General features: G+C 36.2%; 1 protein-coding gene across 1 annotated transcript in view; it reads right to left on the bottom strand.

Annotated features, from left to right (window-relative positions):
• The window catches only part of SPON1 (spondin 1), a 204,437-nt gene that overhangs the window by 128,008 nt on the left and 59,242 nt on the right, over positions 1-17,187 (bottom strand). Inside the window, exons 4-6 of the mRNA XM_069803959.1 lie at positions 10,174-10,247; positions 9,412-9,534; positions 4,273-4,421 (exon numbers count right to left, since the gene is read on the bottom strand). Of these exons, the coding sequence (XP_069660060.1) occupies positions 4,273-4,421; positions 9,412-9,534; positions 10,174-10,247 (346 nt within the window). The remainder of the gene's footprint in view (positions 1-4,272; positions 4,422-9,411; positions 9,535-10,173; positions 10,248-17,187) is intronic.

Below are 17,187 nucleotides of genomic sequence, written 5' to 3' on the forward strand. Positions count from 1 at the left end.
CAGAGATGTATGCACAGAGCGATAGAGGAGTCTAACCGAGCAAACAAAAGTCTAGATATAAATTTACAATCAAGCAGCTTGATCTGTCCAGAATTAGATTAGAGACACTGTTAAAAATATGCAGTCAGGCTGTAACTAAAGTAGAAATTATGCTGGGACAGAGTTTACTATTTCACTGTTAGGCCAAGTCCAAAATCTACTGAAACTTTCTGTGGGCTTTGCACAGAAACCTAGAGAGCTTTTGGACTATTTGTAAGAACAGTGACTGTACTTTTCATATTAGACTTTATGGCCATACTAATATTTCCTAAGTGTTCCTGTCTTTTCAACAGAGAGAGGCTGGTGCCTCTGAAAACTGGCTGGGAACTCAAATCCCCTCCTGGGGACTGAGGAGAAAGGGGACCCTGAGGGTATGTTGATGCCGTTCACTGAAGGTTTGGGCAAGCAAAGGTAGACATCCCAGTTGGCCAATTTCTTCCAGTTTCCATGAATAACAATAGTAGCAGAAATATCAATAGTAATACGTGGCAAAATAATCTAAGATCCTGTGCATGTTTTAATCTCCAGCTGAAACACAGGCCAAGCCATCATGTTTTCACTGATTTTTTTTTAGCTACTTTAAACAAGCACAGACTAAACTACTTCTGCAGCAATCATAGCTTTCAAGTACAAAGCAGTCTTATTCTCAAACATTTTGAGGGCTGTCGTGGTCTCTGAAGCTTAACTGTTCAGGGAGAAATTTTAGCTGTTCTGTCAAGCACAAGTGCAACTCAGTTGAACCACCCTGGTTGGTTAGCTAATTTTTACTTCTATAAGTACACAATAACAGATAATTCAAAAAGCAAAATTTTGAGCCTGTTTCAGTAAACACAGTAATAATTTGCCTAGCACTATAACAAAAAGTAATCAATATACTGCAGATTCCTCTTTGTAATTCAGGTGATTTACCAGCTTCAGTCAGAAAAATCTAATGACCTCATTATTCTATGGAAGAACATAGTGCTGTGTTACAAAACAGGTGATGAAATGGCAACTATTCAACTGAAATACTGAAATTACATTTCTCAAAAATATCAATCAATCAGGATCAATCCAACAATGAAATTACTTTAACCTTGACTCCCTTTTCTTTTTTTGTTATTACATGGATATATTTTAAAAAATCCAAACCAGAATTATTTTGTAAAAATAAACATTTGGATAGAGTCACAAAAATTACATATTTAATTCTGTAGAAAGTTTTGCATATTTCAGGTTTCATCTTCAATTAGTAAATTGTCTTCACAGAACTTAAATTATCATGTGTCAAAAAATTTACATGCATCTTACTGGAAAGCAGAACTTGCTCTTCTCAAAGATCTGGAGGTACAGTCAGCTCTAATGTGAGGCCACTGAAGACCATGTAAAAAGTCATCCTACTTACTGACATTTCAGAGAGCATTAAGCCAAAACTGTAAGAATGTCATCTACGTGCCCATAGGGAATAAGCAGAGAGTACAAACTGCATTTCCCAGAGATAGTGGCAAGGTACAGAATATTACTTATCCTGGTTTTAAAAAAAATTGGTGGCAAAATTACTTAGTATTTATCCTAAAATAATTAGGCAAAACCCAATGAGTTCTCTTAAGGTGTGAGACATTTAAATCAAAGAGGAATGACCATGTCTCTATTTTAATCTTTTTCATCTGCCTAGGATATGACATTTTAGCATTACACTTTATTCTTTTTGATTCATGTTTTAACCATTTTGTTTGTTTGTTTGTTTAAACAGAGCAATCACAATATTCAGAATTCCCCTGTCAAATTCTGTATCTGTTTCTGTCCAGGCAGTTTATCAAATAACAGGTTCCGGACACATCAGACTTTCTGAAAACAGAGTGAAAGAGTGAATATATTTCAGAGATACATGAGGTCAGTGAACATTCTTTTGCTCACATAATTCCTTTTCCATCCTTTGTTTGTTCATTTATAACCCCTGAAGTGTAATGCATGAGTTATCCTATTGTACACATCAACCACTTGACAGATTGTTTTAGTAAAACTCTTATGTGCTGTGGCTTTCCTTCCAGGCTGCCAGGAAAAGTTTAACAAAAAGGCTGATTAGTTCCTTTAAGTCCTCTGAGATAAACAAACTACAAAGGAAATTTACAGTACCCAAGACCATCCATGCAAAAATATCACACAGGCTCTTTACAGTAACAACACAGAGCATTGGAAGGTGCTCAGTCAAGAAGAAAAGCTGCTGATGATTCAGCAGTCTGTCTAATGGGGAGCAGAAATGTTCACACTTGAGAATCTTTAGTTAACGACATATAATTGTTAGGACACTTCTTAATAAAGCTCTGTTTAAAGAAAGCCTTTTTTTCTTCATTTCATACGTGGACGGTAAGTTTTTAATAATAATTCACAAAAATCCTTAGGTAGATTTTTCTTTTTCTTAATAAGACCTTAGATAATGTCAATGACACAGATGCCAGCTACATAAATATATGTCTATGTATTCACCTAAGAAACTGCACACAAAACACAGTAGACACACACAGCAGATTTCCAAACCCAGGTCTGGCCTTGTAAGAAGTGCATTACCCACTGTGGGCATGCTGCAGGTGAGGGCTGCAGAGGCCTGGGAACAGGAACTGTCCTGCTTTTAGTTTTGCTAACTTCATATTCAGAAGTATGAAATATAGGAAAGATCCACACAAAGATAGCAAAAATTATTGTAAGTACGGAGGGTTTCTTGCATGTGCTCAAAATTAAGGAATAGAATATTTTCCCTGAAAAACAGATAATTAAGGAAAGCAAGCTTATGATACATAAAAAAATGATTAATAGGGAAAGATATTTTTGTTCATTACTGGAATGTAAAGTATTATTTTCCAGTCTCACAATATTTACTTTGATTTTATTGTTAAAATTTGTGCCTTATAAAAAGTATGGGCATTGAATGATTGAAACAGAAATACTTCTATAAAATTCCATCTGTTTTGAAATCTTTAATTCTCAATACATTTGGCAGAAGCAGAAAGTGTCCCAGGAATACATCAAAAATATTGCATATCAATTAAATAGCAAGTCACACCTCTCACGGCATGCTAAAGGCTGGCATAGCAAAGCCGGCACATGAAATGCCCCAAAAAGCCCTTTGGCTCCCATTTTGCTGTCCCCTGCAGTGTGTCCCTCTACCCCACCTGACTATTCTGCCTCGGACTAGACCTCCTCCTCACTTGTATCGCTTCATCAATTTGGGGGGAAAGTCAGGAAAGCAGAATCTGACAGCGACTCCAGTAAACCAGATCTGTCTTTAACTTTTCTGCCTTTAAGTGTTCTTACTGAACGCTGTTTCCCTTCTGCTCCTGTCTTGTCTGTACAAGGTGATAAGCTGTTGGGGGCAATTTCTGCCTTCTCTCCCATGTGGAACAATCAGAACTATATATTATTTATGCACTTACCCACACACATATATCTACATAAAATTGTATGTATTGCTGTACTGTATGTAATATTTACATTCTTTCTGTCTTATAACGGAGCTTGGTTTTCAGTGAGTTCTTAAATCTCGTGGAGGTAGACATCCTAATAATAATCATCACTGTGTCCTGGTATATTTTATTTGGTTGCTTGTTACTTGATGTAACAAAATGAAAATCATCTATAAACTATTTGAAAGAATGATTTCTGTTCAGCTGAATCAGTCCCCTGTAAGATGATACACTATAAAGGCTCTTTTGCCCTGAAACCATAATCCTGATTAATCAAATTTTATTAGCGCAATTATGTAAAGTTTTCCTGCTCAGCAACAAAAATCACCTCACTCTCCTGTAAGAGCATTTCTAACTTGAATGAATCTGCAGAAAATTGCAACTAAGGTGTGTAGAGAAAAAGAAATAAATACTACAATATACTATAAACCAAAAATGACCACTTCAATAAGGAATAAGGCATACTGCTTGCCGTCTTCATGGTATTCCTTCAACAAACTCTTAGTCTCTTCATGATTAAGCCCGGAAAGATGAATTTTGCTTTTCTACCTCTGATTTATGCCTTGCACGACACATAGATTTTTCTGAGTTCAGAATACTGCAACTTACTTGTCCTCCCACAGACAAAAACTTTTGCCAGAGTAAGAATGAGTCTATAAAGACAGGCAGATCTCCTAATCTGCTTAACTGAAAATTAGCCAGCAAAAGGACATTCACAGACATTGTCAATGACAAATCATTCACAGGCCAAGGTAGGACGCATTTTTTAAAGTATGGACTAAATTACACCTACTTGCTGTCGAATTTCTTCTTCCATCTTTACTGGGGACCCCAACTCTGCGACTTGTTTGACACCTTCGCTAGCATATCCTCCATACTCCCAAAGGATGTAGTTCTTTGAGTGAGAACTACCAATGATCGCGGACCAGTGGTTGGTGCGTCCTTTCATGGAGGAAAAAACAAAACAAAACAAAACAACCACCATCAAGACAGCCTCAAAGCATAGTTCCTAATTTTTTATTAAAGTGAAAGTGCCCAGTCTTCACCAGTACCAAGCTTTTGCATGTGTTGCATGCTGTCAGTTCTCACTACATCGATACACCGTATCTTTAGAGTAATAAGAACAAGCCAGTGAACTACAGAAATATAGCATAAAGTGTCAGTAATTATTGGATATAACAACACAGGCAGAAAAGGTGAGAAAGATTGTATTCTGGCTAATCAAGCATCCCCTCCGAACAGATAGGCTTAGTATATTTTTTTCTTCACTGAAAACCACTTCTTCAGGAAGTTCAAGAATCCTTTAATTTTAGGTTTCCATGTAAAATATTTTTGAGGATGAAACCTGAAAGGGATGACTTTGGTGGTCACTCGAAGATTTAACAGCAAGTAATTTCCTTACTGAGAGATACTGGTTTCTAACAGTCTACTAGATTTGTGTTTGAGTGGTGACAGCAAATTGCCAGCAAAAGGTGTACGTATAAGCGTGATTACACTATCATTAAATGTTATAGATTTTCCTTTATATCTTTGTGCCCAAACATTATCAGGCACAGAGCTATAAAGGGCTTACAGCCAGAAACCTTCCTGAGCAGCTTACTGCTGAAACAGGGGCGAAACATTTGCTTTCTAGCAGCAAATGATGTCCAGCACTTCTTCCAGAAAACTTCTGAAATACTGGTAAAGAACTGCTGTTATTGGCACAGACATAGCTGTTTTTTCTGCTTCTGCACATTTAAATTACACATGTACCATGTCTCCTCGCCCACCCTCACCCCAACCATTATTAGGGGTTCCCTTTCATTTAGGAAGGGAGCAAAGAAGTGAATTTTAGTGCTTCTACATTCACTGAGTTTGCTTGCTGAAATTTCTCATAGTGTAAGAGTTGTAGAGCTAGGCAAAAGGATTCCTGTTCTTGTTTCTTGTCTTGTTGAACAGAAAAAGAAAAAAAATGTAGAAATTTAAAGAGAAAATGTTAGAGAAGTCAGATGGAATTGAAAAGAGAATCGAGCAGAAATAAGGAGTCACAGAAGTCCCGCAGTACTGGAAATAAAAATTAATTCACTTAAGTCAAATAACACTCTGCAAAGATATGGGCTTAAAGGAAAAGGATGAGAAAATGAACTGCTCACATAAGCAGTCTGGTAACAATGCAAAGACTGTAGGAGATGAGGGAGGCAGAATGATGGAGTGAGACAATACTTAACATTTTTCTTTGCAATGCAAAAGGTAGAGAGCAGCAGTAAAAACAGCTGAAAACCAGAATAAAGGAATGAAAAATGAATAATGAAGTAAACAAAAGGAATGCAAATTTAAGATGTGAAAGGTAGGACAATGAAATTGAAAAAGACAGTGTAGAGAATTGAATAAAGTCAGATGCAGGAACCTAATCACAGGAGAAGACAAAATAGAATAGAAATAAAAAAATGAACACCAATGGTAGGGGGAAAAAAGCTAGAAAAGCATAGCAAGCAGAATAGATGAGGGAGATGGCCTAGCAACACAGCAAACAGAACCTCCATAGTTTCCTTAATGCTAAACTTGGACTAATGATATCTGAATTGTAGCAGGCTTGATGTTTTCAGAATTGATTAAAGCTAATCAGTAATTGAGCCCCAAATGAAGAAGAAACAAAACTAAACCTCCCCTCCCCCAGAGGTAATAGCTGAAGAGACTACACTGTCAGAACATGGTTTCTTGATCTAAGATCTAGTAATTGGTCCTTAAATATACACTGGCACCTTGTCAAACCACAGAGATACTGTCATTCAGCTCCAGCGATGGGACCACCAGTTTTGCCCATTCTTTCTTCCTAGCACACAGGTCTAACTATCTCACAAGTAGATAGCAGCTTTCCCTGAAACAGAGTACGTGACACTTTGTGAAACTTATTGAGAGAGAAGGTTCCACATAGTCCCCTACAAAAGAAAAATGTATCACTATAGAGAGGAACCAGCGTGCCTTTAACTCTTTAGTAAAATGGATAATTAATTGTTCCATGTGCTGCAAAGCTTCTCACACTCCCTATCCTAAACAGGACAAGAACATCTGATGTCTTTGTAATCAGAGTCCAGCCTCTTCCACCAAACACCTCGGCCTAAAGATACTGGCTCTGCAGAGAAAGCACCTGGCCTACCTACTTGCCCAAATGAGCTGTTCAAAGTATACCACATCTACTCTCAACTTTTTACAAAAACCTGTGCAACATTTGCAAATGTTTCACTTCTCACCTTGAGCCTCCCATTTTTTATGAGAACAAAGAGGCAACTCAATATTTCTTATGCCTTTTCCTCTAAACATCAAAGAAACTTCTCTACATGAAATAGTCTGAGCAGTACAAGGCCAGAGCTATTTTGCATCACCAGTCCAACATCACTATCCAATCCTTAAGACAGCAAACAGAATACTGACAGCTTTCCAATGGTGTTATTTCACTTCTTTTTTGTATGAGTAGTTTCTCAATTTACACTCTTAGATGTGTATTTTTGCATAAAGATCAAGGTGTCATCGCAACATGAGGATGTATCCTCTGACATACTTCATAGATGTGCCATACAAAATCATGATGGAGAGCATATATATTTCTATTATCATATATGGGTAATACCCAAAGAGAATAAATGCTTTTAAGTCACAGGGCATATGTGAATACAAATCTTTGAGTGGCAAAATGTGTTAGGAAATTTAATAGATCCCCTTGAACCAGATTTAATAACAAATTAAATACTCAGCTTCCACTAGTCCTATTATCAGGAGTTGACATAACTTGCAAAAATTACCTGAAAGGCGTGCTCGCTTTTGTAAGCTTCAGTTTGCAAATCAGAAAAAAAAAAATATTTTTTTCAGTCTGAGATCCACGAAAGCAAAATTATTTTGAGAATTAGTTTTTGAACCCTTTCTACAGCTGTGGTACACCTCTCTCCATTCACTCTACGGTTGGCACACTCAGAACAAGATTGTGTTGCAGTGGTTTCATTCTAAGCAGTGCCTTATAGAGTAGGTGCGTCTGGTAACTCCTAAACAGACAATATGCTTTTAAATTTAATGGAACAGACGTATTTTAATTGCACTGGTATAATAAACGTAATATTATTCCTCCTTCATGGAATCTGTGAAAACCTCAAAATAGTTTCCCAGAATTAAAAGTTTTGCACTGTACCTTCCAGAAACATTTCTGCGTAATAGCAAAAGAAAATACTTTACTTGGCAAAAGCAGTTCTTTGGAGAAAAGCTAAGCAACGAAGTACATATTATTTAATGTTTTTTAAAGCAAGCCAGAGAGTAAGTTAAAGAAAAGATACAGAATATAAGTTTTATGATCTGCTTTTGATTTCAGCCATACTGGTGCTGTAAGAGTACAGCCGAATTTTTTATGTGATGACTTGGCAAATAATCAGTGATTTACCACAGTCCATCATGTGTAACATTTTGTTTTAATGTAATTACTGCACAAGTTCAATATTTTGAAGAATAATGTTGATGATGAGTTTTCATTTTTAATATCACTACATCTGGATGAGACCTTTTTCTGAACTTTCAGAAATTTCAATGTAAAATCTTAGCAGCTGTTATTACAGGGCTTAATACTGCTAGTATTATACAGTTATCTTTTCACTTTTCCAGTTAAGTAGAACATTAATATAATTCACCAGTTTGTAGACTGCTCTCTCCCCAGTTACAGAGTCCACTATTGTGGCAAGCTATTGCAACTTGCTTACTTTCAGTCATGCACACATGCTCTTCATGTGTTCACTCACTTGGATTTAAAAGAAAAGGCCATTTATCCCCAATATTACATCATTAAGTCAAGTAACTTTATAGTTTTCAATCATTTTCTCATACCTTATTTCTAACCACCAGCTGAATCCACACAAATAATGCATAAAAAGTGTCACACTCAGCAATATATAAATCATCCAATAGCCTAAAAGAGCATTCCTGCAATTATTGGTTTTGGCTTATTTTATCTCCCATGTATTATGCTGACAAATAATATTTAAACAATGCTACATTCAATTTAAAATTGCAATACTGCTTAGGCTGTTAAAACTATGAGCTGATTGACACACAAACCATATTTGAGTTATATGATGATATTCCGACACTGTGACAATAACAGCAATAAAATTTTTAAAAATCTACATATAAAGTCTACATAATAAACATCAGCCACAGACAACATAACAAAGTTGAAAGACCAGTAAATGTGATTCACGTTCTCAAATAATTTCCTAGCCTTTATTGCCACAGACTGTGGAATCAGTAATGAAAGAACAAATGCATAATACACATATTTTTGTAACTTTAGCTTTTTACAGTTATTTGGGTTATTGCAACAAGAATACTGATTCCGTAGTTCAGAAACTTTAAAAATCCAGACAGGCAAAGCTCAGAATGTGTATTTTGTCTGTCTATTCAACCAACAAAGACAAAGAAGATGGAATACTCTAAGGTCTATATATCTCATTAATGTCCTTGGGCAGCAAGATTCAGGGCTCACCAAAACTAACCAGAATCTTTCAAAAGACTTTGAAGGAAAACATACAGACTAGATTGGCATGGTTGTAAATCAAAACGTTAGTGTGTTGCCCATCCTTTGTGGCATTTTTTCTTAAAATCTCATTTCCTAGCTTTACATTATAAGCCAGTCTAAGCTTGAAAAAGTAACCTTTTCTCACCACAAAGAAATCTTGAAAATGTGATCTCATACACACCTCAGTGCAAACTGTCAGGCAAATCAATAGAATTTATTTGTAATGTATAGCATTCACAGAAAGATCCATGGATTTTCAATACTGAACATTAGCAGTATTCCATATATGTCATAATTTACACTGGAGAGCTGTAAATAAGTACTGTTGTGTCATACAATAAGCTCCAACATCTTCACAGTCTCCGTATGGTACAACAATAGTAGAAGAATGATACTTACGTGGAAAATCTTTGGGGTGTGTTTTTTCTGACCAGTTTCCATAAAAAGTTAGCCTGTATTTGGCCGTTCCACAGGCACAACAGTCTAGAATTGGTTTGTCAGTCACACCTTCTGAGGCTGAGTCTGAAAAAGCAGCAAGGCACCCATTGAAAACAGTTACAACTCAAAATCAACAGATGAGAGCAAAGTTGCCATAATAAATATTCCAGTAACTAAATCTGACTTAAACACGTTATTTTTTTAAGTTGGGCTACACTAGACTAAACTAGAACCTTGAAATACCTGGGTCATATTTATAAGTGGATGTAATGATTTAAATCTACATTTTTCAATAAGAAGGCTGTACTATTTCAGTTGTCTTCAGATTCAAAACGGATTTGTTTCTGGTTCTTATCTGATATAGACAAAACCGCACTTTATCTCTAAACACAATAGGCTTGAAATTTCTGGACAGCCAAAGCATATAAATTCTCCAGTGGGATGCAATAACCAACTGCAATGCTTAGGTTTAGGAAAGGATGAAATAGCCCAGGATTCAATAAACTAAGCGCCCTGGAGACAAACGGCTTTCACATGAAGACCAGGTAAAAAGTTGCAAAAATCACATTTAGAGGAAGGAAGGATGGACATAATTGAATGGAAGATCCCAAATTTGAACCTGGATGAAACTGTTCCAGGCCTCAAAATTTTAGTTTGATATAACGAGTTAAGAGAAATATGTAGAACATTACAAGGTCAGAAGGATGTTTTACTTTACCTTACCTTGTTCACAAATTTTTTTGGTGAGAGAACCCTCATCTTGAAAATAAATTATGCGCTTCTGCACAATACTGGCTCTATAAAGTAAAAAAAAAAAAAAAAGTTTCAAATATATTTGTTTCTTAAAGGAAGAAGAAAAAGCATGATAAAGTAGCAAAAGGACAGAACGGGACTGCTCAGACCTAGGCATATTTCCCTCTTCTGACAGTATATATACACAATACAAGACTACAAATAGGATATTTTTATTTCCACTTGCACTTGAATTTCATCACATTTTACAGAAACTTGGAATGTTATTACCTTTAAAGAAGTTATCATAGTCATATGGTGAGGATCTGCACTCTTGAACTGCATGACGGTCAACTGAATATTCGATATTTCAATCAAATCTTATATTAAAATACAGAAATTATATTTGATTTCAGAAAAATAGCACAGCTAAAGCAAGCAGCTGTTTGTAGGAAATTACATGGCATTCTGAAGAGATAAATACTTCTGACATATGACAGCAATTCGGTGCAATTATCATGTAAAACAGAAGTCAGAAAAAGAGTTAGCATAAGCTAAAGTCTTTAAAAACAATTCAAAGCTTCCAAAAGACAAACCACTTTAAAATTAATTAAATCTAATATATTTTATAAAGGCTTATAATTCAAACAAAATGTAAGTTTATAAGCCTCAGTTTGGGGTGGGGCAGGGAGGTTGAATCTGGAAGCTATACAGGGAAAAACCAGACTTACTATGCAATTTTATTTTTTACAGCTGGAATTGTACAGCTGAAATTTAGCTGATTTTTAGCCTTCCATCTGAGAGACCATGAATTGAATTTTGCATCAAAGATCTTCAAGTCAGCAAAGCGCCAAGCCCAAGTTCTTGTTGCAGATTGGTATCATAACTACCATATGGTAAATGTCAAAACCAATAATCAACTGGAAAATATGTTCAAATGGCTCAGGTGACCCTTTCTAGTCCTAAATAAACTTAACTAGCTTCTTTGACCATTTTTTAACTATAAAAATTTAATTCACATGTAAACTTTATCTTCTTTCTATAAGAAAACAGAATTTGGTTAAATTCAAAGACATTCTTTGGACAGAGAGTTTTCTGAGGAGAACATGCTTTGGGAGCCGGCACTCTTCTATGTTTACCAGTAAGGGAGCACATTCTTCTAGCAACATTTTTTTTACTATCACTCGTATTTAAAACTCTAAATAGCAAGGACCAGATTCTTGTCTTACCTCAACTTTTCGGTTAAATAATTATCTTGATCTCTCAAGAGTTACTCCTCACTCATACCCGTTGAAGTGAGAAGAAAAATAAGACTGTATATGCTTAGAATTGTTACTGTAGTCATGCAAACCTTTTTCTGACAATGTCCCACCCCATAAAATTATCAAAAATAAGATGCAGTTTTACTGTGCTTTCTTTGCCAAGATACAAGGTCAGAGTAGGAGAGGAAGGAATCCTTCATTTCACATTATAAAGCACCCAGGAGAATAACTGGGGTTTGTAAACCTCTTAAAGCTAGATCAGACTGGAAAGGGTACAGAAACTACAGCTTGCTCTCATCCTTAATAGGGCTGGCATCTTCTAAAGGAAGATGTGGTAAAGGACAATACAGGCAACCAACCAAGGCTGTGAAAAAACAGCATGAAACAGAGAAGAGCAAGACTCAATTTTACAAAAAGCAAGGAAATGATCAGCCAGTATTTGGTGAAGGGGAACTCCTAGGCCTCATCTTCATAAGGGAATGTTCACACTTGGGGTAAATATGAGCCTGTAACAATAGAAAGTGAATGAAACCTAGAGTTACTTAAATCTGTCTTTTATTAATATGAGAACTGACACGGGACAATTTAAATGGTGCCAGAAGAGACTGACCAAGTATAGGAGAAGCAGAATGAAAGCTTTCTGAGAAATCTTTTTCAGGGTTTCTAACAAGAAACGAGGGGAAAAAATAAAACAAACAAAACCGCCAAAACAACTACTAGCAAGAATATGAGCCCAATGGCCAGCCTGTGACAGTGGCATGCTACCTTAGTTTTTCCAGCCTTCACATTGAAAATAAGGACAACGTTAAAGACTTTTTGGATGTTACACTGCAACTGAGAACTAATACTTTCACACAGACTCAGTGAAACACATACAATTTTTGATACAACATCAATCATGGTTTTTCAAACACTGTACCATAAAACTGGAAAACAGTTGCATAGGATAATTAATAAAATGCAAAGTAACAGCAACCTGAGCTGAAATGTATATGCATTGTCACAACTCACATATTGTGAAGATGCTTTAATTTCTTATACACTGGCCAGTTACCAGCAGCCATCTTCCAGGATTGATACTAGGGCCAATAGCATCTTCACCAATGTCCTGGATGAAGGGGCGGAATGCAACCTCAACAAGTTTGCAGATGATACTAAACTGGGGGAGCCGTTGACATGCTGGAGGGGAAGGCTACTATTTAGACAGGCAGATCCCAACAGGCGTGAGAAATAGGTTAGCACGAACCCCATGAAAAGTCAAAGGCAAAGTCTTGCACATAGGATGGAATAATGCAGTTACAACAGTAGAGTACAGGGCACCTGCTAGCCAGAGAGCAGCTTTGCAGAAAAGATTTTGGGGGTCCTGGTGGACAAGCTGACCATGAGCCAGCAGCACGCCATTGCCGCCAAGGCAGCCACCAGCCTCCTTGGTGGTTTCAAGCAAAAGTGTAGCAACCTGGTCAAGGAACGTGATTTCTTCCTCTCCATTTGGTACATGTGAGACCACATCTGGAGTATTAATCACAGCCAGTTTGGGGCTGCCCAGTTAAACAAAGACATCACATTACTAGAGAAAGTCCAGTAAAGGTACATCAAGATGATTAGAGGAATGGAGCCCCTGATGTCTGAGGAGAGGCTGAGAGAACTGAGTTCACTCAGTCTAAAGAAGAAAATACAAAGGAAGGATCTTACTGCTTGTTGTCTTCAACTACCTATCGGAAGGATACAGAATAGGTAGAACCAGATGCTTCTCAGAAGTGCATGGTGGTAGGATGCAAGGCAACAGACAAGTGGGGACACAAGAAATGCCATGCAGATACAAGGAAAATCTCTCTCACCACAAGGATGGTCAAAGCAATCAAACACTGGAACAGGCTGCCTAGACAGGTTGTGCAATCTGCACCCCGGGAGATATTCAGAACTTGATCAGACACATACCTGAGCACCCTACTCAGCCTACCCAATGTAATAACACCTACTTCAAGCAGGCAGGTGGACTAAATGACTTCCAAAGGTCACTTACAACCTAAACTATTCTATGATCCTGTGCTTTAAATATCATTTTAAAGAACAGGTTTTCCAAGGCTTACTCAAAAAAAAAAAAAAAACCCAACAAAAAAAAACCCCAACCACAAAAAACCAACCACCCCCCCCAAAACCACTTAGAATATCGTAACAAACAAGAAACCAGCTGCTTGATAAAGGCACTCCCAAATCTACAGATAACAAAGATATGAGTATTTAATTTCAGAAGCAGTTATTTTAGAAATAAAATGTAGAAAGATTGTTTGAAGCCTGAAGTGTACTTATATTATTCTTTGTGCTGCAGTTAGCTTGTCACTCTGAAATGTCAAGGGAACAGTTCCTTTTCTAACAGCAAAAGCTTCACAGCTTTCTGAGTCATTGTCTCTTCAGCTGTGTTTGAAATTATATGTGGAGCCAATAATCTAAATGGGATTTTTGTTACTGATTCCAAGTGGAACAGGATTGGTATATTAGACAGCTGCATAAATACCAAAAGCAGACACACAACTTCACAAATACTCAGAAACATGTTAATTTAATTTTAAAATATTCATTGTTTTAATAATCAGCTTCTAAATTGAAGACAGACCAAAGTATCTGATCAGTGTATTTGCCTAGTTTTATCACTACCTTTTGTTCTCATTCTCTCTCTTTTTTTTTTTCCTCAACAAGTTTTATTCCTCTATAAAAGTTCTGATTTGGACTAAGGATTCTTTCCTTTGGATTTGAGGCTTACAAAAACAGCTCAAAAATAGAATGGCTAACTTTTAGAGAGAGGTAAGAAAGCTTTTAAGAATTTATACAAGGTACACATCTGCTTAGTCTGCATAAATCCTTCCCGCCAGTGCCAATATCCAGTGCTGTCTGGACTTTATAGGAAGGGGAGATCCGACTACTTTCCCCTACATGTTAACAGATTTAAGTGAATCTTTAATTGACTTACTTCTCTCTTTGGCTGTTAGCATACCATGGAATAAAAAAGAAAAAGGAAACAAATATGACTCAAAAAATCTGTTTGGTTCCCATTATCTTCCAAGTGATGCTTCTGGGTTTGAGTTAAAGCTTTTCCATCACCAAACTAAGGAGCAAAACCTTATGTTACAGGCATATATACAGCTAGCAGCACCTGGTTTTGTTTAAAAAAAAAAAAAAAAAATCTAAAAATGTTACTCATTATTTCTGGTTTGTAGTTCTCTCAGCAAGATCAAGGAATATCTGGTAGCTTCTGTAATATCTGTTTTGGCAATACTACTTCAGAATGTTGTAGGTTTGATACAAGGTCAGAGCGTCTGTCCTGTCTCAGTTTGGTCAGACCACATCTGAGCACGAGGGGAGTTGAGACCTGCCCTGAAAGAATTCCTTGGAATAAGAAGGTCCCTTTCCAGCACAGTTCCACAATGGTTGTACCATCCTGCTGTGAAAATCTCTACCAAAGTCACATAAATTGCATTTGGGATATTAACAAACAGGAAATGTCATAAAGCTTAAAAATTCAGAGCAGGCTTGGGAATGCTCCAAGTCATACCAGAAAGAGAGGGGGGTGGGTTTTATTTTTATTTTCTTTCTTCCATAGAAACAGCTTTAGATCATCTTCCTTACTTTTTGTCAAATCTTAGCATCAACATAAATACTCTTATTATAAATTGCCTCTGTGGGTGTCATGATGTGACAAAAGAAGTAAGGAAGAGGATCTATAGGAATTGTTCCTATGACATATTTTAAGCTTACATCAAAACCATTAACTACAATATTAGAGTTGCATTTTAATAAAATACTTTTTGCCAGAGCTGGTGAGGATACCCTAAGTTTCACCTGGATATTGAAAAATAATCATAAACTACTGGATTGCAGATAAGAAACTTTATCTGCTCTATATTACTTGTAAGTTAACCTTGCCTTGCCCTTCCAGCCATCAAAATTTTAATTACTCCATGCCTTACTGGTTTAATTACATTATTATAAGTTATTTCTCACCCCAGAAAGGTACTGAGAAAAATTATACCTAACAGGATGTTAAGTTCGTTTGCTTTTTTGGTTTTGTCTTTTGGAGAGAAAGAATTTCTAAATGTATCATTTACCTTAGCACTAGAAAGTGAGGTGAAAACCACATATTTACATCTACTGTAATTTTGTTGGTGTTAGCAGATTTTGTGATTCTAATGCATTATTTAGGACTTTCTCATTTTATTTCCTTCTGTGTTGTCTTACAAAAAACCAACCCTATATTTCTGTCAAGCACTTACAAGGTCAGGAAATGTGCAAACTCCCAGAAGTTTACCAACAGCATTTACATCTCTTTCCAATATTTAGGAGACTCTAATTAAAAATAAATTAAAATTCCTCTGAAAGCATATACAACCCTTTAGCCATTAGATGCCCATCAAGTTTTACACTGCTAAGGTATTTGACAACTACATTCTTCAAAATAATTTTCAACTAGGAAACTGTACTGTCTCACCAAGGAACAAGCTCCCTCTACACCAGAACCTAATTTTTTCATCAGCTGTCACTGACAAGGGTCAGGAATATTAAAAACTTACATGAAATTATTTCTTTCTTGATGCCTAACTCGGGACCTAACACAGGTGATGCGAGTTTTTTTGTTGTCATTTTGTTCATTTGGTTGGTTTTAAGTATGTTGTTAATACAGTTTGAGCAAACCAACCAGACCTGATATTTGATGCTGGATAAAACACAGTAATATTCATGTGAAGTTTATCAATGTTGCCATAATTCAACATTTACATCCCTGCACAGGATGAGTGCCTTTTCTCTAATAGATTAGTCAGATGAAAAACAATAAAAGCTGCTCACTTCTAAAAATTTCAGTGCATACGTATACATGAGAATATCCTTCTTTTTCAACATTTCACCCATACTGTCAGAAAATATAATTGAGAGAAACCCCACAGCAAGAGCAATGTACTCTAAATTTGTCTTACAAATTTGCTCTTGCTTCAAAATCCTTTTGGTTGTCCTTCATATCATACTCAGATCTACCATCACATGTATACATAGGAGCTCACTGACTTGAGGACTGATTTGACCATCATATATAATACAACAAAAAGCTCTAAGGGAAAACACAATTATATATGCTGCTATCTTGTATTTGTCCTCAGAAAATCTCTCTGTTCTTTGCTTGAATGGCCACAAGACATAAATAATAAATCTAAAATCTTCAGGAAAAAAACTCATACTGACAAAATAATTTCTGACATGTATGCTACACCTACTACATGCAAAAAAACCCCCAAAAAAACCAAAACCCACCAAAGGCAAAAAAGATGAAAGAATGAGTTTGTCTAGGACTCTTGAGAAAATTTCACATTGCTTAATACCCATTGCTATTTGTGGGCTGTATCTTCACCAGGTATTTTGCTAGCCACCATTTTTTTTATAGCAAGTACCATCTCCTTGAATTTCAAAACTAAGCATTATAAATTATACTGTAAAGAAAAGTCAGAAAAGATTGGATAGGCCTGAATGGTTGGAGGATATATTTATTTTGTTATTCTAAGTACTGGTTTCATATAGTAGATGGAAACAATCTATCAACGGTGGGAGTGTAGTTTTTATCAAGCTAGTGAGCCCAAAGTCATATTACCTGATAGCTATATTCATTGAGCTAACGTGATAAGAACTGATGCAAAGCACTTGTGTATTAACTAACAAATCCTAAAATCAAAATGAAAAATGAAAAAAAAAACCACAAAAA

Source organism: Haliaeetus albicilla, chromosome 16 (genome assembly GCF_947461875.1).
Source record: "Haliaeetus albicilla chromosome 16, bHalAlb1.1, whole genome shotgun sequence".
Lineage (NCBI taxonomy): Eukaryota > Metazoa > Chordata > Aves > Accipitriformes > Accipitridae > Haliaeetus > Haliaeetus albicilla.